General features: G+C 35.7%; 1 protein-coding gene across 1 annotated transcript in view; it reads left to right on the top strand.

The window, feature by feature from the left end:
• LOC127862517 (uncharacterized) overlaps positions 1–23,707 on the top strand; it is a 70,846-nt gene that overhangs the window by 2,931 nt on the left and 44,208 nt on the right. The window contains exons 3-11 of the mRNA XM_052401677.1: positions 81–214; positions 635–743; positions 1,523–1,704; positions 2,640–2,762; positions 3,203–3,314; positions 3,695–3,867; positions 6,243–6,353; positions 10,585–10,641; positions 11,372–11,495. Coding sequence (XP_052257637.1) covers positions 81–214; positions 635–743; positions 1,523–1,704; positions 2,640–2,762; positions 3,203–3,314; positions 3,695–3,867; positions 6,243–6,353; positions 10,585–10,641; positions 11,372–11,495 — 1,125 coding nt within the window. The remainder of the gene's footprint in view (positions 1–80; positions 215–634; positions 744–1,522; positions 1,705–2,639; positions 2,763–3,202; positions 3,315–3,694; positions 3,868–6,242; positions 6,354–10,584; positions 10,642–11,371; positions 11,496–23,707) is intronic.

Below are 23,707 nucleotides of genomic sequence, written 5' to 3'. Positions count from 1 at the left end.
GTCTATGTAAATTAAATTTTTTGATAGCTTCAGATAACAGTAACAAATGTTTTATTTCAATTATTTTCTTATTTGCTCAGACGGTGTCTGCTATGCCACGGATCTGAAGTATGACGACAATCAACTGTTGTTTGGAATGCAAATGACCGGCGCTGGTATTCCCCATTTCTACAGCACGGCGCAGGCACTGCAGTTCGCAAAGGCCAATGGAATGGTGGATACTTCTATTTACTTTGGCAGTTTGTAATCGTCATTCAAATACACATGTTGCCAATGTAAGACAAGACCCAGAGCATATTATACTATGTTTGAAGTTCGGACCATCTTAATTATCATACAGTACAATAGGAAATAGCGCAACATGACACCATAACAACCGCAAAACGATAACGAAGTACGGCATCACATTACTTTAGCCCAGTGTTACATAAAAAAATAAAGTTTATTAAGCACTTTTTCCGTGCACGGCAGCAATTATATACAAAGCATAGGAAATACTAGGTTATTGTAAATAATTGCACTTACCAAACATCTAATAGGACTTGAATAATGCCACCACGTGGTAAAATTACAGAAATCAGGTATTGAAACTATGATGTTACAACATCAATTGTGCCTTAAACATCTCTTTCAGATGTACATGGGCCGTCAGGAGATCCGAGGCATCCTGTGTGCCTGGTGGCGCTCGTGTATGTACTGGGACATTCTGGCCTCCAACTTTACCCTCGACTTCTTCTTCACAGGTACTCATACTCGGTACTAGTTGTTCATAGTTTCGTGATGATTAAGCATAAGTTGTGCTTTTAACAGGTTTCTTCATATAATCGTGCTTAAGAGCCAACGATTATATTATGTATTGATGCTCATGTGCATGTATCGATAAAGTCAACGTGTCATCTAGATTGTCTGTGTTAAATATTTTTGGTATCAAGTATGCCGATGTTTAGCTCTGTGTTCATCTTTACATACTTATGTTTTGCCAGTGGTAGTTAGTGATGCCATTGGATTAATTCCTTGTGTCAATTTTTTTTTATTACAATAGCAGATTTCATTCTTTTGTGGTTGTTTTCAGTGGACATCATCTGTTATTGGTTTATGCATTTCCTGTTAAGTTTTAGTGTTACGTTCTAAGGTCGGCATTATCCGATAATCATTGTTGTTGGTATTGACTTACCCTGGACATGTTCATACTTAATTACAATTTTCTAGACTAAACCTAAACATATGCAGAGGTTCTAATTTGAACCTTTTCTTTTTGGTGGTTGCCAATTTACAGGCATAAATTGATCAAGTTCACAATAAGTTTTCGTTATTTTTTAAACATTATTTCTTAAAGTAAATATGCAATAAAAAAACAGCTTCATTTAAATAAGACATCATATGAAACGCCACCATCCCATCTCCAACAACAACGACAGCTACAACCACTCATGACTAAGTTTACTAGTAAATCAAACTTTTAATTAAAAGACAAACAAATATAATACGAAGTATACACACGAACGATATATTTTGATATTAGCTCAGGACAGCAGTTTCACATGGGTTGGACCTGACAACGAGAACGTGGTTCCCATCCGCGCCGAGATTCACGGGACCCAGTACATCCCCCAGGTGGACGGGTCTAACTCCAAAAATTTCCATCACATATACGAATACTTCGACTTCCGCAACGCAATCTGGGCTCCCGATGACAAGTTTTGGGTAAGTCATGACCACTTTTTCAAATGTTAACGTACAAATATTATATCGCATATATTAATATGTTGATTACATATTCCGCTTCCGTCGTTTATCGACAAGCGTAGTGTGCACGGGCCGGTTAATGGTTTTATATTTAAAATATCGCCCCTAATACATTTGACACATCTAACCGCAGTTACGTATAGTATTTTACCTCTGAATGTGTTTTCAGGCTCCACAAGGCTTGCTATTTGCCACGATTAGGAATGCATTACACGCGTTTTTATGCTTCCACATGGCTTGTGTGAACACAATACCCGAATTTCCAGATTTATCACACACATTACTCACAAGGTCGTGATATGCACATAACAGACATATACCATGTTGCAAAACACCACTATTCCGTGCTTGCAGCCGCTTCATGGCGTGGTGTGCATATAACACCCATATTCAATTTATAATTACACCGTAAGTCCGTGTGCCTGCAGCCGCTTCACGGTTGTAAATTATTCCACAATGGATTTTTGCAGCCGCCTTACGGTGTGATTTGCAAATGCAACCGTACTCCACATTTCATTAGAAACATATACCGTATTTGCAGCCGCAAAATGTCGTGGTGTGGACATGACACGTGTATTCGACGTTTCATTACACCCAAATACCGTGTTTACAGCCCACACATGGCGTGGTGTGCACATGACGCTGGTATTTGATGTTTTATTACACACATTTAAAGTGTGTGTAGCTGCCACACGGCGTGGTCACACATAGCAGCCATGTTGCCTTTTTCACCCTCTATCATGTTTGCAGCCGCCTCATGGCGTGTAGTGCACATGACACCCTTTTTGATATTTCATTGCACCCAGATATCGTGTTTGCAACTGCAAGATGTCGTTGTGATCAAATTGTAGCCATATTGCCTGTTTCATAACACCCTTATACCATGTTTACAGCCGCCTCAAGGCGTGATGTGCTCTGGCCGTAGAGACCCGAAGCCTGTGCCGCAGCTGACTTCGCAGTATTCGTACCGATTGGAGATCGTCGACTCTGTCAATGCAGCGGTCTCACGTGCGGATGTAAGTAAGATCGTCGGGGTAACACTCTTTTTTTATAAAATCAAAAGGAAAAATAGTGAAAATTATTAGAGGAGCGCATTCCTAATCGAGCCCTTTTTTATTGTTTACGTAATACTGAAGTTTAAAAATACTTGTTCTCAGGTTAATTTAAGTCCAGTTTTGTCGACAGCCCTATGCCTATTAAAGCAGTTTCAAAGCCGTTTCATGTAAACATACCAGAACCGGACCAAAACTCTGCCAGAGCAGGTATTAATGTTAAGATCTCCTGACGGACACCATTTCCATCACACCGCTTTAGTTAAAGCTGAACAAGCGTTGTTACAATAATACGATGAGCAACGTAAAACTCACTAACAAAATATTTTGGTATCTTTAATAGCAAAAACAGTATCCGAAATTAGTTTAGCTATTCAAAGTATTTTTCGAAAATCGCTTTGCAGATTTATTACGACTTCTCGTACCAGCTGGTCAGGTTCGACTACCGGCCGAGTAGCGCTGGGTACCCGTATTACACGACCAACCCCGTCACCCAGATACACGACTATAGCACTGGTAAGGTCGACTGATGTACAATGTGTTTAGCACTTAAAAAGCCTAACAATTAATTTAGGGGTCTGTTAAAAAATTCGTATTAATCAAACGAAATTTGTCTTATTTGAATAGGCCCGTTTATTCAGTCAATCGCGCTCATTTCGTACTTCAAAATCGATATACCTGATGATGGTAAAATTACTTTTAAGTCCTCTTTTATTTAATGGCTGACTGTAGTTCACGTTTTAAGGCAAAAAAAAATGTACCTGCGATATAATAAAAAGGATGCTTATACAATCTACACATAACAACGATAATTGTTAGAAAGCATGCATATTTAATTTTCATTTAACAGTAATTCCACGAAATCTAACTAAATGTTACGACATCACTCTAATAAGGTTTCGCCTACGCTATCGACAAGACTCAAGGCAACTGCTCCGTGAGACCAATCCAGAACGCAAGTTTTTACGCCTCCGTCACCCAGAGGCCCGACACGCAGTTCTACATCCACATGAAGGCTGCATCCCAGCTCCTCTACCTAGATAACACGACATATTCGTATGAGGGACAGGTATATAGCAAGTATTTAAAGTTTTATATTAAGACATGTTTACTGTATAGCATTATAAGTTGGTAAGTCTCAAATGGGATATTCTATTAAGCAAAGCACGTTTCAATATATTATTACATAGAAATCAATGAGGTTAAGTGTTGAAAAATTTCACATTTCCAAGCACAATATTTTAATTGTTACAACGTATTTCTTTTCAAGCAGATTTCAAAGACATCTCGAAACCTAAAAACATTTAAACACATTGTTCATTCTTGTTTCGTTTACATCTGGCCAAAACAAATAGGGATGGTAACGAATATATGGATATCCGAATTCTGGTCAAGTATCAGGATACAAACAAAAAGGGGCTCCGAATTCGTAAATAAACGATATTAACCCTTATGTTATGCACGTTATGCTCCTTAACGTATATTTCGACGTTAATCAGTTCACCAGACATCGTTGACAGACTATCATACATCCGTAAATTTGACTGTTACTCAACGGGCGCCAATGACAGTACCCCCATCAATATGGCGATAATAGCCTAGTTGGCTAATTGTTCGCTTGCACCTTCGTGTTTTGTTTTATGGTCCTTTTTGAACGACAATTGACGACAAAAGGCTCCTGGTCTTTACTTAACGGGTGCAACCTTTTGCAAACATTTGCTCTGTACATTCATTTGCTTTTCAATTTGTCAATACCAATCTCTGTCTGTAAAAAACACAATGTAAATAAAGCTGTGTCTTTCTTCACTGTTGCATATGCAATCATTAAGTCGAGTACTGCTAGCTACCTGTGCGAATTTCTTTACCAGTGCTAAATGTATATATATAATGTAAAATATCTAGCTTGCCTGAGTTTGTATCAGTTTTACGATTTTTTTACGAACGTATTTTACCTCTTTGATATATTGTGTATAATTAAAATAATTTTAATAAATTAACAAGGGACAAAATTGTCACAAAACCTGGTTTTCATTGTTAAACAAAAATGTGATAAAGGGAGAAAACTCAAACTGAACTTTTGAAATGAACAAACAAAATTAACCCCCTTTGTAAGTTTTTTTTTTAATCTATTTTTAGTCGTGGCGACCTTAACATTGGAGATATTGACGTGATTCTTTCGTGCGACACACCGTCCCATGATGGTGAACAAATGTGCCAAATGATTTTAAAATCTCACAATGAATGACATAGTTATGGCCAGGACAAGCTCATTTATGGCCATTTTTGACCTTTGAACTCAAAGTGTGACCTTGACCTTGGAGATATCGACGTAATTATTTCGCGCGACACACCGTCCAATGATGGTGAACAAATGTGCCAAATGATTTTAAAATCTGACAATGAACGACATAGTTATGGCCCGGACAAGCTTGTTCCGCCCGCCCGCCAGCCCGCCAGCCAGCCCGCCAGCCCGCCAGCCAGCCAGCCAGCCAGCCAGCCCGCCCGCATTCGCCAATCTAATAACCAGTTTTTTCCTTCGGAAAACCTGGTTAATCATATAAACGCGTTGTTTTATTCAGTTGTGTGTTAAAGGTGCTTAATATCGTATTCAAAGTTTTGTGATGTTGGTAGTGATGTTGGCTGTAGTCTTATGTAGTTTACCTATAAAAGTATACGGATATCCGAATATATTCGGATACTGTATGCGGTTATCCGAATACCGTTTTTCGATACGATCCCCATCCCTAAAAACAACCAATCAATCTTACTTCCAGAGATTTGAAAATGATGCGCAAAAGATGTTACTTGTGCAGTTCGGTTAGATAAGTCGCCTCAGTTAAGTCGGTTGAATTGTTCAAGCATTATTTCGTGCTAGACGTTAGCTTAGCAATCACTCATGTACCATTGTGTAAAGATCGTTTTTTTCACATTGTAGTTGTATATTATTTTATTCACTTTAAATATATACAATTTTTGCTTGGAATACATCGTCATGCTGTTTAAGAGGGGGTAGCACTCGACTAACACGAAGGCGACGTCAAAGCCGAGAAAGCAATTTTTCGCCGTTTCATTAATTTTATTAATTGTAAAAATGCCGCTCACTATCCAGCAATATCGGCAAGAAAGGGATTAGCGTTTATAGCGTATTATTATTCGCTCTATATCCGATTTTATCCGCTTCAAAATTTCTTAGCGGGTCACAAAATTACAGCTCACGCTAAGAACATTTGCAGCGAGTCAAGTCGAGATAAACAGTGAATATTTAATACGAAATAAACGCTAGAAACTTTCTTGCTGGTATGGCTGAAAGGTGAGCGACATTTAAACAATCAATGCAAGTAATAAAGCGTAAAAACGGCGAAAAATACCTGTCTTGGCATGGACGTCATTATCTTGTTTGTCACGTGATTACCTCCTCTGTGTTTCCCATTTTTTGTGTTTCAGCGCACTGTTCGAGGAATGCTTTGTGACGTGTATATCTCCAAGCGGACGGACTTCACACTTCCCAACATCTCCATAAATTTCACGTCGACCTTCGAATTCTACTTCTGGTCTGTAAGTTATTAGAAACGGCTTTCAAACTGTCAAGGAAGTTATATAAAGCTGGTGCAGTTTAGACAGAATGCAAATATTTTATATTTCAACAGTCTGTTTTGGAAGTTAAGCTCTATCGAAGACTAAGTATCCACTTATTGAGCGAGTTTCATTTAGATTTTTAGCTGCACAAATGGGTGAGAAAAGTTGCCTGCGTTTGCTCTCCGTTTTGCCTGATACTATTTGGATAAAACGTCAGTATGTCGTGGTCGGCTTGAGTTTTGGTCATAGAAATTATAAGCATAACAGACATTGTTTGTTATTTATCTTGGTAGTCGCTTCATGTACTTGATTCCGATAGTAACTTAAAATTATTGATATGTACCAACTCTAGTTTTGCATACCGTCGGTGTATTTAAGTTAAGGTAATGGCCCTTTGAATTTTTTCACCTTAGATATACTGTCTAGTTGAAAACATCTATCCGCACTGATTGGGCGACGCTATAGCCCTTCAACAATATCAGGCAGAAAATACCGTACATGAACTTGGTTCACATTTATCGCATGTTTACCATGCTATGATGCAAACATCATAATTTGGTATCTAAATAATATTTGCAAAAAACAAAATTAATGACGTTTTGAGATTTAATGACTAGAATTTGCGAAATGCGTGTGAATGTATGCATATGGTGATATGAATTTATTCGGTTTTCTATCGCCATCTATGTTACGTGTTGTCTCGAAGAACTTCACATCAAGCGTATTCTAACATTCGACGTGCTGATCTTCACAGAAGAATGTTATTTCATTGGTCACATTTTAAATGTGGAGAATTCATAACTTAAAACGTGTTGTTTTTTTTTCACCAAAAATAATGACATTGATGCAATATGTTTTAAACCATACATACAAAATGAAATTACATGTATAGGAAAAAGACTTAGATCTCCTTTCTTTAAATTATGGATGGTCTTTTCTTTGGTATAGAAGTAGTTACATATTATAATGGTGACAAACCTTGCATTTACATACAAATGATGTCATTCACAAAAAGATAGCACTAAAACACAATAGTAACATTTGGTATTAATATCATTCGGCATATGAGAGTTTAATTTAAATTATCATAATAAAATAATAATAATAATTATTATTATTATTATTATTATTATTATTTTATCACATGCAGTTTATGATAGTTTATGATAGTTTTAAATCAGAAGTCCTGTCCAGCAAGTAGATAAGTATAAGCTACTTTTGAATCACTTTGTCGTATTAATATAATATAGTATTAAGTTGCCGCATAATTGACAGTTTTTCCGAAGCGGATTTCTAAATGTTATTAATGTGATAAACAAAGCCAGAATAAGATGTTTGTGATTATCAGACATGGGTGCATTACGAAGCAATTTTTTATAACAAATAATACATAAAATTGCATTCAATTTTTTGTGGTGATTACAATCAACACTCGCGATCAGCTTATTAAGGTATAGTACATAAAAATGAGGTTACACCAAACAACAAACTGGAAATACTTAGACATTTGTCGGCAAAAACATTTAAGTAAATCGAAAAAATTACGACTTTAATACTGAGCCTTTAGGAATACCGACATTTACTTTTAATGACTGGGAATAAGAGGCGCCAACACATATATTTTGGGTATGGTTAAACTACAGAAACTTTGTATACATTGTAGTATTTTTCCACTCATGTCATTTTGTGCGAGATTTAACAAAAGACAGATGCCAAACTCGATAAAAAGCCTTGGATATATCACTGAGTATCATACATTTAGCACTTTCTTAACATCAATAGAACGATGTATTTCATTAAATATATGTATCCGTTGATAGCCCGTTGAGTGCCGTCTCAGAAATCCTTATATCATGAATAATTCTTGCAGATTGCTGATAATAACAAGAAATCAAATGGGGCGCAATAACGTGGTTCTACGAGTGTTTATATACCATTTGATTAAGTGACTAACAGACGAAAAGAAAAACGGGGGGAAGGTGGCCAAAAAAGAAGTATTTACTCACGCTAAAAGCACTATATGGTATCATAAACCGTTCTGAATATTTGAAGGATAAGATGTGAGCGTAAATTGCAATATCTCAATCGCACGCGTACGAAAAATGAGTTTCTTTTTTAAACAATATGATTTGTGAATAAATATGATCTCTAAGTACTGAAAAGAGGAATAAGAATATGGGGTAAGCTAACAGGATTTAATATGTTTATTTTCGTATCTGTATTGAATTTGCACTGTCCTTTACTACAGGTAATGAATTGTATATCGAGTCAGTCGTGTTTCCTGATTTGGATAGTATTGCTGTCCGAGTCTGGCTTCCTGAGTTTGATAGTCTTGTTTCCTTATTTGGATAGTCTTGCTTCCTGATTTGGAAAGCCTTGTTCCCTGATTTGGAAAGTCGTGTTCCCTGATTTGGATAGTCTTGCTTCGTGATTTGGATAGTCTTGCTTCATGATTCGGATAGTATTGCTTCCTGATTTGAAGTCTTGCTTCCCGATCTTGATAGTCTTGCTTTCTGATTTGGATAGTCTTGCTTCCTGATTTGGATAGTCTTGCTTCCTGATTTGGATAGTCTTGCTTCTTGATTTGGATAGTCTTGCTTCCCGATCTTAATAGTCTTGCTTTCTGTTTTGGATAGTCTTGCTTTCGGATTTGGATAGTCTTGCTTCCTGATTTGAATAGTCATGCTTCCTGATTTGGATAGTCTCGCTTCTTGATGTGGATAGTCTTGCTTCTTGATTTGGATAGTCTTGCTTCCTGATTTGGATAGTCTTGATTCCTTATTTGGATAGTCTTGCTTCCTGATTTGGATAGTCTTGCTTCTTGATTTGGATAGCCTTGTTCCCTGATTTGGAAATTTATGCTTCCGAAGTTGGATAGTCTTGCTTACTGATTTCGATAGTCTTGCTTCCTGACTTCGATATAGTCTTCCTTCCGGCTTTGGAAAGGCTTGTTCTCTGATTTTGATAGCCTTGTGCCCATATGTGCATAGTCTTGCTTCCTGATTTGGATAATCTTGTTCCCTTATTATGCCCTTCTTCGAAGAAGAAGGGGTATATTGTTTTGCTGGATGTCGATCGGTCTGTCTCTCGGTAGACCAGTTTGTTACCTATCAATTACTTGTCAACGAATTGACTGATTGGCTTGATACTTCACATGTGCATTGGCCTTGGACAGCAGACGACCCCTATTGAAAATGAAATCACAAGGTCAAAGATCAATGTCACTATCACACCAAGTGTGAAAATCATTTCCGATCAATAACTAGTCAACGAATTGACCGATTGGCTTGATACTGTACATGTGCTTTGGCCTTGGACAGTAGATGACCCTTATTGAAATTTGGGTCACTAGGTCAAAGGTCAAGGTCACTATCACACTAAGTGGGAAAATTGTTTCCAATCAATAACACGTCAACGACTTGTCCAATTGGCTTGATACTTCACATGTGCATTGGCCGTGGACAGTAGATGATCCCTATTAAACTTGGGGTCACTAGGTCAAAGGTCAAGGTTACTGTTACACATTAAGAGTAAAATCGTTTCCGATCAATAACTCGCCAACTGATTCACCGAGTGACTTGATACTTTCCATGTGCATTGGCCTTGGACAGTAGATGATCAAAATTTAAATTGGGGTCACTAGGTCATAGCTCTGTTTGGGGGGGGGGCATATGTCTCCGACTGCGAACTCTTGTTTGGATAGTCTTGCTTCCTGATTTGGACAGTCTTGCTTCCTGCTTTGGATAGTCTTGTTCCCTGATTTGATAGCCCTGTGCCCTAATTTGCGTAGTCTTGCTTCCTGATTAGGATAGTCTTGTTCCCTTATTTGGATAGTCTTGCTTCCTGATTTGGACAGTCTTGCTTCCTGGTTTGGATAGTCTTGCTTCCTAATTGGATAGTCTTGTTACCTGATTTAGATATTCTTGCTTTCTGTGGTAGATTGGTTTGTACCGTGATTTGAATTGTCTTGCTTCTTTATTTGGAGAAAAAATCCTTATTCTAATAGTCATGCGTCCCGATTTGGATAACACGGGATGATCCAAAAAACGAAATAGACCGTTATTAAAACCAAGCATTCTGGATCTAGTTTGGTATGTTTCAATGGAAATCAATGGTTTTGGGATCTTAAGGTATTTTACGCCAAATTCATGAATCCGTGTTATAAAGTGATTACATTTTAGCAGCCTTATTGTGTTATTTCTAATTGCAGGATTCACCGATCAACCTGACCACACCCGTACAGCTGGTTATTACGACACCCGACATCGTGATGTATAGCACATATTTGTAATTTAAAATACTTTTCAGACTTTGCCACGATCAGCTTAAACTCGTCAAGGCATTCCTTCAGCGAATTGCAAGTAATATCCACTCATCGACTTTATACAGCGCATTGCAAATTAAGTGTTAATTCAAAGATATTCACCAGTCCATTGTTAGTTTTGTAATGTCAATTCATATACATTTACCTGCGCATTGCAATTTTAAATATCCATTCATAAATATTTACAAAAGGATTGCAAGTATATATTTTTCCTTAATGAGTATACACATAGTTAACCTTAAGCTGCATTAGCAGAAGAAAAACATTTTACACTATTTATTATGACCTTTTATTATCGCAAGGACCTAATTGGCGAACAACGAGCCACAAAATCATAAGTTATGATAATATAACCGAAATTGAAAAAAAACCAGCAAAATCTTGAAACGTACTGATTTGTTTAATTATTTGTAGTTTGATAAGAAATGATATCATTGTGCCATGATTATATACAATTGCAGACAGGTTTGCATATAATATATTATTTAATAATATATTATATAATATATTTCTGTATTAACACAGAAATTTGATTGAGTTTACATCCATTACCGTTCAATTGTGAACCCAACAAAGTCAGTGATACTGCACCCTGATAATATATGTCCATCCTTTTTTAAAACTATTTGTTCGTTCAAGTTTCAATAACGCGTTATATTTAACGTGGTTTCAGGTAGGTTATCGAGAAACGTACAATATCTACAACTGGGTGCCAGAGGACCCTACCTACAACAGGTTCGACGTCACCATCTGCTATGACGACAACTCACAGAAATCTTTCACCATGGAGTGGCCGGGTAGGTGGCTGCGGAGTACTGATTGGACAATTAAATCGATACACTGCCATGGTCGTCTAATCTCTCGCATTAAAACGAATGAAAATATTTGCTGCTTATCATGACCCTAGTCAGACAGCGCTTTCCTGAAATAGTATTTAAAAAAAGTATTTTTAGCTCGACTATTATGTATGAAATATATATAGTAGAGCTATCCTACTCACCCCAGCGTCGGTGTTCCCGTTCCCGTGTGCGTGAGCGTTGAAATGTTAAAGTTTGCGTACCACCTCAAATATTTTCTAAGTCCCTTGACATATTGCTTTTATATTTTGCATACTTCTTTATCAACATGACCCCAATATATAAACAAAAGTAGACAACTGTATCAAGCATTTTGTAAGAAATATGGCCCTTTTACCACTAAAAATATGCATATTATTGATAAATCTATGTTAAAGTTTGTGTACCACCTCAAATATTTTCTAAGTCCCTTTACACATTGCTTTCATATTTTGAATACTTCTTTACCAACATGGCCCAACCTATATACAAAAGCAGACAACTTTATAAAGTATTTTGTAAGAATTATGGCCCTTTTTCCACTTAGAATATGCATATTATTGATATATCTGTGTTAAAGTTTGTGTACCACCTTAAATATTTTCTAAGTCCCTTGACATATTGCTTTTATATTTTGCATACTTCTTTACCAACATGACCCCAACCTATAAGTATCAAGGCAATTGCTTTTAAACTTCAAATACTTTCTTACTATCATGTGGGTACTTTACTTAGAAAGTTGAATTTGACCTTGACCTTTGAATGACATTGACTCTCAAGGTCAAATTAATAAATGTTGTTCAAATTGCCATAACTTCTTTATTTATGATCAGATTTGATTCAAACTCCCCACCCAAAAAAAAAGTTGTTTCCCCTATTTTTGAAAGATAATCTAATAAATTACCACACACCCACATTATACCCCCTTCTCCACCCCCAACCCCCCTCCCCCCCCCCCAAAAAAAAAAAAAACATGGTAAAAACAATACGAATATTTATTCATTTTATTTTTTAAGGACAGTCCAACCATCCCACTCAAGCTATTGCTTTCAAACTTGAAATAAAATCTTATTAGTTTGTTTTGTGTCTTTACAAATGTTCAATAGATTGTGGAAAATATACCTAAAGTCAGAATCGTCTATACAGTTCAACTTCTTTAAACCATAAGGGATCAATATGTTTCAATTATGGTCCTATTCAACTTAGAATATGACTATATTACCTTGACCTTATTGAATATGAACATTTTCCCCATGATGGGTTACGTTATACCTGTCAAGCACTCGAATAGTCGAGCGCGTTGTCCTCTGACAGCTCTTGTCCTGACGTTTATTGATTGTTTTAAATAGAAGCGACATACTGATCAACTCGATTGAAAAATGCATGACCATATGTATTACAATTTTTACAGTTGAACCGGTATAACGTTAAACTTTCAATTAACGCTCCTTATGTTGAAAAGATTGACACAACTTGTATGAAACTAGAACATTACAATAGTGTGAATTAATTAAATTGTATAGCACTTCTTCTGTAGCCACATTTTAATTCATCTTTGCAGGAAGCTGGGAATCAAATATCGCTCAGTATCAGAACCAGTTTGTGCGCGCGGTGACGCAGACGATCTCGCGCCTGACGCACGTGCAACCCATCCGCTTACAGACGCCAACGTTCAACTTTGACTCTGCAAACATCTATTTTGTTGCCACACTGCTGGAAGCCCCATCGCCCTTGGGTAATTAGCGAAATGCAAAGTTATTACTCGAACCTATCTAATATTATTATAGGTTTAAACCTGTATTAACAACGGCTTATTCAATATAAGAAAGTGGAATCCTCCTGCACCATACGCGATGCGCATACTGATCAATAGTCAAACGCCGGATATAACGTAATAAAGTGCTATATTATTTGTATGCTTAGTTCGATACATCTTTGTGCAGGTTAAACTATAGAATTTTGTGTATTCTCGTAATGTACTGCCGTGCTGATGTCTGACAATAAGGTGGAACAAAGCGGAGTAAACGTTCGACTCCATGTATCAGCAAATCAATTCAATCAATCAATTACAAAACAAAAACGGTACATTGAGATAATACAGTATCATGTTCTTAATAAATGTAGTCCTCTGTACGTCTACACTTTGCCCAGGTACGGTTGTCTTCCGGTGCTTGAACATTACACTGGATAAGGTATGGACCGCCCTTCATAAATGTATGTCTATAATTTCTCCTAGGTACGGTGGACTGACATAGATTGAAAATTTCCCTGGATAAGGTATTGACCGCCCTGAATCAATGTATGTCTATATACTTTCCACTAGGTACGATGGACTATCAGAGCTAAAACATTCCGCTGGATAAGGTATGGACCGCCTTGCATCAATGTATGTCTTTATATTTTTCCCAGGAACGGTGGACTATCAGAGCTTGAACATTCCCCTAGATAAGGTATTGACCGCCCTATATCAATGTATGTCTATACATGTATATTTCCCCTATGTACGGTGGACTATCAGAGCTTGAACATTCCCCTAGATAAGGTATGGACCGTCCTAAATCAATGTATGTCTATATACTTTTCCCTAAATACGATGGACTATCAGAACTTGAACATTCCCCTGGATAAGGTGTGGACCACCCTGAATCAATGTATGTCTATATACTTTCCCCTAGGTACGATGGCCTATCAGAGCATGAACATTCCCTTTGATAAGGTGTGGGCCACCCTGAATAAATGTATGTCTATATACTTTTCCCTAGGTAACGTGGACTATCAGAGCTTGAACATTTCCCTGGATAAGGTATGGACCACCCTGAATCAATGTATGTCTATATACTTTTCCCTAAGTACGGTGGACTTTCAGAGCTTGAACATTCCGCTGGATAAGGTATGGACCGCCCTGCTTCAATATATGTCTATATACTTGCCCCAGGTACGGTGGACAACCAGAGCTTGAACATTCCCCTAGAAAAGCTATGGACCGCCCTGCATCAATGTATGTCTATATACTTTCCCAAGGTACCGGTTTACTACCAGAGCTTGAACATTGGCCTTGATAAGGTATGGACCGCCCTGAATTAATGTTTGTTTATATACTTTGTACGGTGGACAATCAGAGCTTGAACATTCCACTAGATAAGGTATTGGCCGCCAATTATAAATGTATGTCTATATACTTTCTCCGGGTACTGTTGACTTTCAAAGCTTGAACATTCCGCTGCATAAGGTATGGACCGCCCTCCATAAATGCATGCCTATATACTGTCCCCATGTACGGTGGACTATCAAAGCTTGAACATTCCCGTGGATAAGGTATGGGCCGCCCTGCTTAAATGTATGTCTATATTCTTTCCCCTAGGTACGGTGGACTATCAGAGCTTGAACTTTCCCCTGGATAAGGTATGGACCGACCTGAATCAATGTATGTCTGTATACTTTCCCCTAGGTACGGTGGACTATCAGAGCTTGAACATTCCCCTGGATAAGGTGTGGACCACCCTGAAGAACTCCGTGCTGATCGGGGACTTCCAATTCTCACTGCTCATCAACGGACAGGTTACACTCACCTCTTCCTTTACACATCCCTTCCACGTGTACTTCGGACTTTTTTGTTTTGTTTTATATAACAAAAATATACCTGTAAATTTTATCATTGATATCAGGACAAATAAAACTGTCACGCACCTGTGATTCCTGCACATACAGCATGATAGATTTAAGTCCCCGGTCATAGCAAATATACGAGCAGAATCGTAAGAAAACGTGTTTGTATTGAGAATATCACTGAAAATCCGGTTGAAATCGGTTGAAAACAAACAATATAGCGATTTTTATTTTGGGGTCGAATACGGTAATGTACGAAAAGGACCTAATTAATATTCAGGATTCGACACGTTAATTCAAACCTAAACAAAAAAAAATGCGGATACGGGCGAATTTAGCGGAGAGAAGGTAAGAACAAATGCAAATACATCCGTTACAGACGGAAGTAAAGTTGCAACGCTACGTTTTTGCTAAATCTATGTTTCATCTTCCATATGCTTATAATGATTAGCGAAAGCTAAATATAGATATAATTTGCATAACTCGCGACGCTGCAATGATTTTCGCTTATTGCATGTATTTATGATCATTTATGTATTATTTTATCGTTTCAAAACCGATTTTGAACAGGTTTTCGATGTAAACCTCGATACAAAATATATTTCAAAGAATTTATGTAAAGTTCAATTCTCGCTATACGATTTATATGCAAAACGACGATCTATTCCGCGAACTGGGACTTAAATATTTAACAAATTAGTTCTGCTATCACGTCTTTTCTAAAAAACTATACCACGTAAGCCTTTTTTTCAAATCACGTCTCTCTTGTGTAGCTTTGTACAAAGTATGAACTTCGCATGATGTATGTATTGTATGGGCGTTACAATATCTGCATAATATGAGGATTTCATATTATACATACTTAGTAATGTTATGTATTCGAAGTCGTCAGCGTCGTTTTACATTTGCGAAAAATCACTTTTCTGAAAAAAAAACACTTTAAAATATATATATATATATATATATATATATATATATATATATATATATATATATATATATATATATATATAACAAGGTATTCCGCTCAAAATCACCCGAAAACAGGGTGCATCGCTCTGAACAGCCATTACTTCATCAATTTTGCAGCGACTTTCACGATCTCGGTCTTATTCAACGCAGATATGAATTTCCTTTCTGGAAATGTACATATCTTGCAATATTTTTACAAATGCTGGGTCAACTTTTAAGAAATAACACGATACACAACTCGTGTAACCTACTTTACATCGATCAGACCCGATCTAAGACTGCAATCTTCACGGAGTCAAGGGTATTTCCCTGCAGAGTTCACGTATCTCGATACCATAATTCAATTAAACGCATGAAAAAAACATTCTTACCGTGCTTGCCGTTACATTATGCATCAAAACTAACTGTCCAGCGCCGTTTGAAACCTTTGTTTACAAACATTTCAACTTACCGACATTTTAAACACACGGGTGATTTCATTTGGTACAATGCGAAGGTGTGTCTTTACACCTGAAGATTTCATTTATGAATAAGTTTCCAAAGGATAAGTACCGTAAATAACATGATTATTTATTCATATGGAATAGTAACGTAAATGTGTGCAGATGCAATGAGTAACAAAATGCCATTCTAGAAACCGGTCATTTTAACATAAAGCAACATTCAATTAAAGGAGAACAGAAAAAAATTAACGTATAATTGAGCCTAAAAGGAGATATTTGGTTATATTATAATGTTGTTCGGATAAACTTTAACAAAGTATGTAAGCTACGTACTTAATTAAAATATGAACATATATTTGAACAGTGACTATACTATTATGTGGCGCAGTCCAAATGCAAATATTAAGATTTCGTGGCGCGCACATTACAATGATTATTTTTTTATTTTATAGCAAGTGCAGTTCACCGCTGGAAGCATAAAAGAACATGAGAAAAAGAACACAAATACACCATGCATCAATGACCCGCAGAAATCGTCTGGATACAGTGTAGGTAGGTATCCTGGAACAGCAAAGGTATCCGAATACGCGACCCAAATCATAAAGACTAAAATTCTTAGCAGGCATCGAGCGCATGCCTCAGGATAAGCCTTCGACGCCGGATCGACATTATGTGCAAATCCAAATGCTCGCGCGGAAATGCTGAACGCTCGACGTTTAGAAATTTGAAGTTCGTACAAATTTTTAATCATGCCCAAGTTTTCAAGCTCTCTGAATTATTATTGAATAATTACTTTACTTATGTATTTGTTACCGGTAATTTTATTTGGTCTTGACATGTGATGTGAACCGAAGAACTTATGGAAACCCCCACATGTCTGGTTTGGTGACAACCAACTAAACAGTGGGGACAAACTCTTGCCGCATAGCGAGAAATTAGTAAACCAACTTCCCAACAACTCGAGTTGGCGGCTGCAATACTCTGAAATATATGTTTTACTTTCAGGTTCGATATCCAGGTTAGCTGTCGGTATGACAATACTGGGCATCAAGTTTTGCCAACTGATCTAATTGAGTCTGCGAGCATAGCTAAGTTTTAAACACATGTCGGAATGAACTTGTTCAAGACAATAGTCACATTAGATTGTGCAAATTAAATTCCACGAAAATCGGGGAGAAGCAGTTATCTTTGTGTTGTTTATCTTCACATGTACCGCAATCAGTGATATCAGTTAACTAACGGATACTCACATATCCTCTTTGAAAATATGCGAATGCAATCATAATGGGCAGAAATACTCATACAAGAAAGACACGTTCGACTAGTTGAAATTGCGACAATTAAGTTATCACCATTGTGATAATATTATATATATATATATATATATATTAGTGTGTGTGTGTGTGTGTGTTATAAACGTTTGACTTATAATTCTACGCTTTTTGTAAATATGTGAACATCTAACACAACTGAAACCGTTTTGTATGTATGTAACGACTGCATGTTACGACTGTTTGTCGAGTAAACATATCCGATACAGAAATACATGATAGAATGTGTTGAAAATTGTATATGATGTGGAAAGCATATGTTCAAGTATCAGCGAAATTTATTCAGTAAACGTTTTCGAGATGGGGAAGCTGCTTGGAAACAGTCCGGGTAAAAAAACACTAAACTTATTTCACAAATTTGCATACGCCAGTAACTGGTATACAAATCTTCGTAGTCACGGGGAAACCTATCTAATCCTTAGGTACGCAAACACTGGCTTACTAATTTTGTCGCTCCACAATTTCTTACCAATAATTGCAGCGAATGAATCAGAAAAAAAGCCGCAGTGGACAGCATATTCAAATAAGAAAGCCCAAAATAAGAGTAAAGATTGATAAGAAATGTGTATAGTTATCAAATATCTTATTACTCAGGTTGTTTTAAAGGGATCTTTTCACGCTTTGGTAAATTGACAAAATTGAAAAAAGTTGTTTCAGATTCGCAAATTTCCGTTTTAGTTATGATATTTGTGAGGAAACAGTAATACTGAACATTTACCATGGTCTAATATAGCCATTATATGCATCTTTTGACGATTTTAAAACCTAAAAATTATAAAGCGTTGCAACGCGAAACGATTGAATAATTTGGAGAGTTCTGTTTTTGTCGTTAAATTTTGTGAAACTACGAAGATTGCTTATATAAGGTATAAAATACTTCACGTATATGTACTCGGCGGAATAGCTCAGTAGGCTAGAGCGTTTTTACTTCAGGACTCTGGCAAGATTCCAGGGGTCACTGGTTCGAAACCTGGTCCGGGCAATGTTCTTTTCCTTTTTTTTAATTTTATTCTTGATTTTTTACTGGAGCTTTTACGATCCAATGTTTACATTTATCGATATAAAGCATTTAATGAATAAGTTAAAAAATGCCAAAATCTGTGAAAAGGCCCCTTTAAGATTGTTAAACAAACATGCCAAAGTGACGTTGGAAGCTCACCTGGCAGCGTTACCGTGCGTCGCGGTACTACATCTCTTATTAAAAAAATCGTGATAGCTTGTAATTATTAAAAACGCTTCAACAATCCCTTGTTTATCGTTGACCTCTTATTGACTTTTGACTTTAAAATCACTATAAAATTACATAAAAAAGTAATATTACAGAAAAGCTGTTTTATAAATACAAATAAGACATTTTACCTCTGATTGACCTTTGAGCTCAATAGAAGGCGAACTTTTTTTGCAGGTCGAACACACATTGGGCCATGCTTTATCAATTTTTCCACAAACGGGCTCGGCAAAAATGGTCCTCCTTCATAATGTGATACGTGTACCTTTAATACGATTTAATAAGGTTTAATCTTGGCATATTTGAAAATAATATCGTACTTTACGTTCCGAAAAGATGTTCCGTCAAACAAATATATAAAAACCGTTGTTCTCAATGTGTTTATTATATTAATACATATGTTGACAGACATGAAAATAAAAATATAAAGGAAAAAAGTGAAGTGACACATCATGAACTGAATGTTTCATTTTATGCACTTTATATCGAAAATCACATATTGTTTTTTAATCAAATGGTATTTAGGGCACATCCTTTTTTCTTATTTTAAGGGTTCCCAAGTAAAAAATCATCGCCGACTTAATTCAAGAAAGGTGAAAGCATCACGTTTGCAATTTGGAAAAAGTTACTTCGACTTATCAAAATAGGCACCGAACTAACGTTTCGACCTAAACCAATGTAGCTTACGTAATTTACTAGCAAAACGAAAATGAACAAATTAAATCGCTACGTAGGCGTACAACGTCGGACGTCAAATCGGACACTAGAAACAAGCAACATTTTATAATAAAAATCACGTCCCACTTAATTTGAACGATATCTTTGTCTTAATGACACGCATGAACAACTCTATGCAGCCTAGTCTCTTGTGTAACGTAGAGTTTCTACATTCGCATGCATTCTTAAATCAATAATTGTTGTTTGCAACACCTTCCCGTCATGCTTAGCATTTCTTTTATTATTTGAGAGTTATTTGATGATGGCAAAAATATGATCCTGACAGGGTTCTTTTCTCTTCTACGACTCACAGTGTATTTGAATTTGTATCACAAATGTTATGTGTGTTCTCTGAGCGTATTTCGTAGTCTTGTCTATTCCCAGCTGATCAAGATATAATACAACATCAACTAGATACAAAAGCAGTACTATTGTCCGATTTATATTTACTGAACACTGTTGAATTTAAGATTGTCAAGTAGAAATATACCTGTATTATTAATAAATTTAGATATGATGTAAGTGAAAAAATAAGTATTCATAATACTCTTATTTCACTACATATAATGGTATTATTGGCTATATAAGCACGTTCACAATATAAGAAGTTAACATACACAGAATGCATTTTTTATAAATTACATTATAACAAGAACAGTTAACAATCAAACATAAACATTTTTTGAATATAACTGGATGTTAACATAGCCATAACTTAAAATATCTTCCCACAAATTACATATTTTATCTACATAACTAAATGTATGCAAAACTAGATACCTATCAGCAACAAATCAAACCCCTTGTCTATAAAGCCAATATTATCATTAAACAAGCTTCGCTATGTTCTCAAACACATTAAATTAACATCTTGTGACATTTCAAGGCAATTCAACTAAAACAAACAGCACATATTGTTCAACTCCAAGGTATCTTAATTGTCTGCATAATAAGTCCACCTTGTGTTATGGTGTAAATTGACACATGAAGGTTAACAATAAGCCATTCGTTTGTTCTACGGAAGTTTGACTAAAACTTATGACTGACATACATACAATACACACATGTGGTTCTGGTAAATATTTGTTTCTTTTTAATTTCAATATAACAAAGTCATTGTATGCTTAATACTTATCATTAAAATAATGTGTATTCTTGTTCTTTCTGTGTCTGTGATTATAACACTTAAATAATCCAATTTCACAACTTTATGGCAAAATAACATGTGCAACTACATACATTTAATCACAGTACAACACACATTTATTTTGGTGTTAGTGAATTGTTTTTTTCTTTTACGAGTTATACAAACACATGTTAAAACTCACTTACCAAAAAAAACTTAATGCAGAATTACTATTATTAAGAATCATTAGAATTATTAACTAATTGTCTAAATAAACAAATCACATAATGCCATACAAAATGCACATAAATCATACAGTAATAAACCGAATAAAAATCTTAGTCTAGATATACCAGTATTGGTGTTTTACATTTGTATATGCTTGCTATTTTAAACATAAACAAGTAAATGATAAATAATAGTATAGTAATGTTTATGTAAATTAACATCAGTTGATAAATGAACAATTTAAAATTTAACTTTTCTGACATATGTGGACTTTCACAAACATGAAGAAGTATTATAGAATATATACACTTAGCTTATATGAACAATGAAATTTTACATTGAAAAATATAGAAATACTTGACAAAACAAAAATGTGAGACGGAATATAACTTATTCTGATTAGATAACAATATATTTGTATGCATGACTTCTGCTTCTTAACTAGCTAACTGGAGTAAACGAAACAGAAATGCATAACACTTATTACCCTGTAAACTTTTATATTTTGCTAGCAAATTCTAATAGATGTATTTCTTACAAAAAGGCTATATAACATAAATTAATCTCACGATATTCCATAATTAATGATGAGATAGAAATAATATGTATCATCACATTTGTCCTGAATGGTAATTCAATAACTTTTTAATATTTAAACCATCGTCTTCTGTTAACAACCTATTTAAAGAGGTTATCAAATTGAAGACTGTTTTAGTCAAAACATGGTCTAAATATATTCACTATTTTAAATGAAAGTAATACAATAGTTCGATTTACCTTCTTACATACATACTACATACATTTACCATTGAACATTGCATCATGACAAATTCACTTGTGGTATTGAAGAAAAATTCAACACATTATACCCAGAATGTCTTTACATGTTGTCAATTACACTTAACATTTCATAACATAGAACTAACACAATTTGAATTAATTTTATCATATTTCTCACTTACTAGTTATGAAAATAAGGCAGACTTTTTTCTTAGATCAAAGGTTTTAAGAAACCAAAAATCTTAAAGTAACATTACTACTCAAAATCAACGAAAATTTCGAACATTATTTCGTAAAATAAAGCTAAACAATTAAACATATTTGTTTATTATGGCAATTGCCGAAAAAAACTTCAACGCCAGATGTGGTCTGGTAATAAAGATGTTTGTAGATACAAAATGCTCGTTTTTATTATTTTTTTGCATAATGGTAACATGGTACCATTTAAGTGTTCGTGTGTCGCATGAATAGATATATTAGCGGGAAATTAACATGGAATTGATTGTGTCACAAATAAATAAAAACGAGCATTTTGTATCTACAAAAATCTATGTAATCATACCACATCTAGCGTTGAAATTGTGGCTTTTGCTATAAGGAACACTGATTGTTTAGGTGTTAACTTTATTTTACGAAATACTGTACGGAATTTTGGTTGATTTGAGCGTAATAGAGGCTGTAAAGTAAATGCATAGAAATATACAAATCATCACATAAAGCAAAATGACAATCCATACAAAAAACAATTTCAAATACCTTAGTCACCTTTAAATTTATTCTGTCGTACGTGAATTTAGAACCTCTACAGAGTAACAGATTACAACTATCCATAAAACAAAAAATTCAATCAAAGCGGAAGGAGTCGTCTCTGATAAGCCTATACAGACTGTGAAATCGGTAGGGATACTTTATGCACATGCATTTAGCCCTGTTTTCTCACAACCCGGCTCAATGTTAATATGGATACTCAAACGTTTCCTGAGTTACTGGGTAAAGATTGGTCAATAACCATAATCAAACGGTCAAAAATTCTAAATTGCAAATGGGCTTACATAATTGTAAGCACTACATTATATCAATTCTGCTAAATTACATTTTAATCATGTGGTTATAGTTAATTTTAGTAAAATTCTATCATTTGGAAAATGATATTATCAAAGAACAAAAAGATGGTCTCCTGTTAAATTCTTTATTTGTAAACTAAATAAGGCGCACCGTTTAACAAACAATATAGCATAAACGAAAGTCTCTACAACGCATAAGGCAAAGGCTTCAAAGAACCGCCTGCGGAATACTTCAGTAGAGTGTACTGGTGATATCTGTAAACATGTGACGTCATCGTGTGTTACGATCCCGTCATCAACACATTGGTAAATACAGACGGCATCGAAGAGCTACTGGTTGTCATGGGGACTTTCGAGATATACGTCGAAACAGAGCTCGGTGTGAGTTAGGATAGTGACAGACTTTGCTTTTTGTTGTTGTTTGGGCTTAGAGTGCCTGTTTGCATCCATGGGTAGTTTAAATAGGTTGAAAGTTGCGGTGACTGCGAGATCATGGTGGCGTATGAGGGAACGGGCGACATTATTGGTGACATGGACATAAACGGCTGACCATGGCAGTTGTTCATGTTGCCATTTACCTGTACTCGACTACGCCACCTAGCGCGCTTGTTCTGGAACCAGATCTGAAAATAAAGAATATGAGCAATAATAAATATGCATTAAGTATTGTTATATAGT

Source organism: Dreissena polymorpha, chromosome 16 (genome assembly GCF_020536995.1).
Source record: "Dreissena polymorpha isolate Duluth1 chromosome 16, UMN_Dpol_1.0, whole genome shotgun sequence".
Classification (NCBI taxonomy): Eukaryota; Metazoa; Mollusca; class Bivalvia; order Myida; family Dreissenidae; genus Dreissena; species Dreissena polymorpha.
Note: the sequence above shows the minus strand (reverse complement) of the source record. Positions and strands in the feature narration are given on the sequence as shown.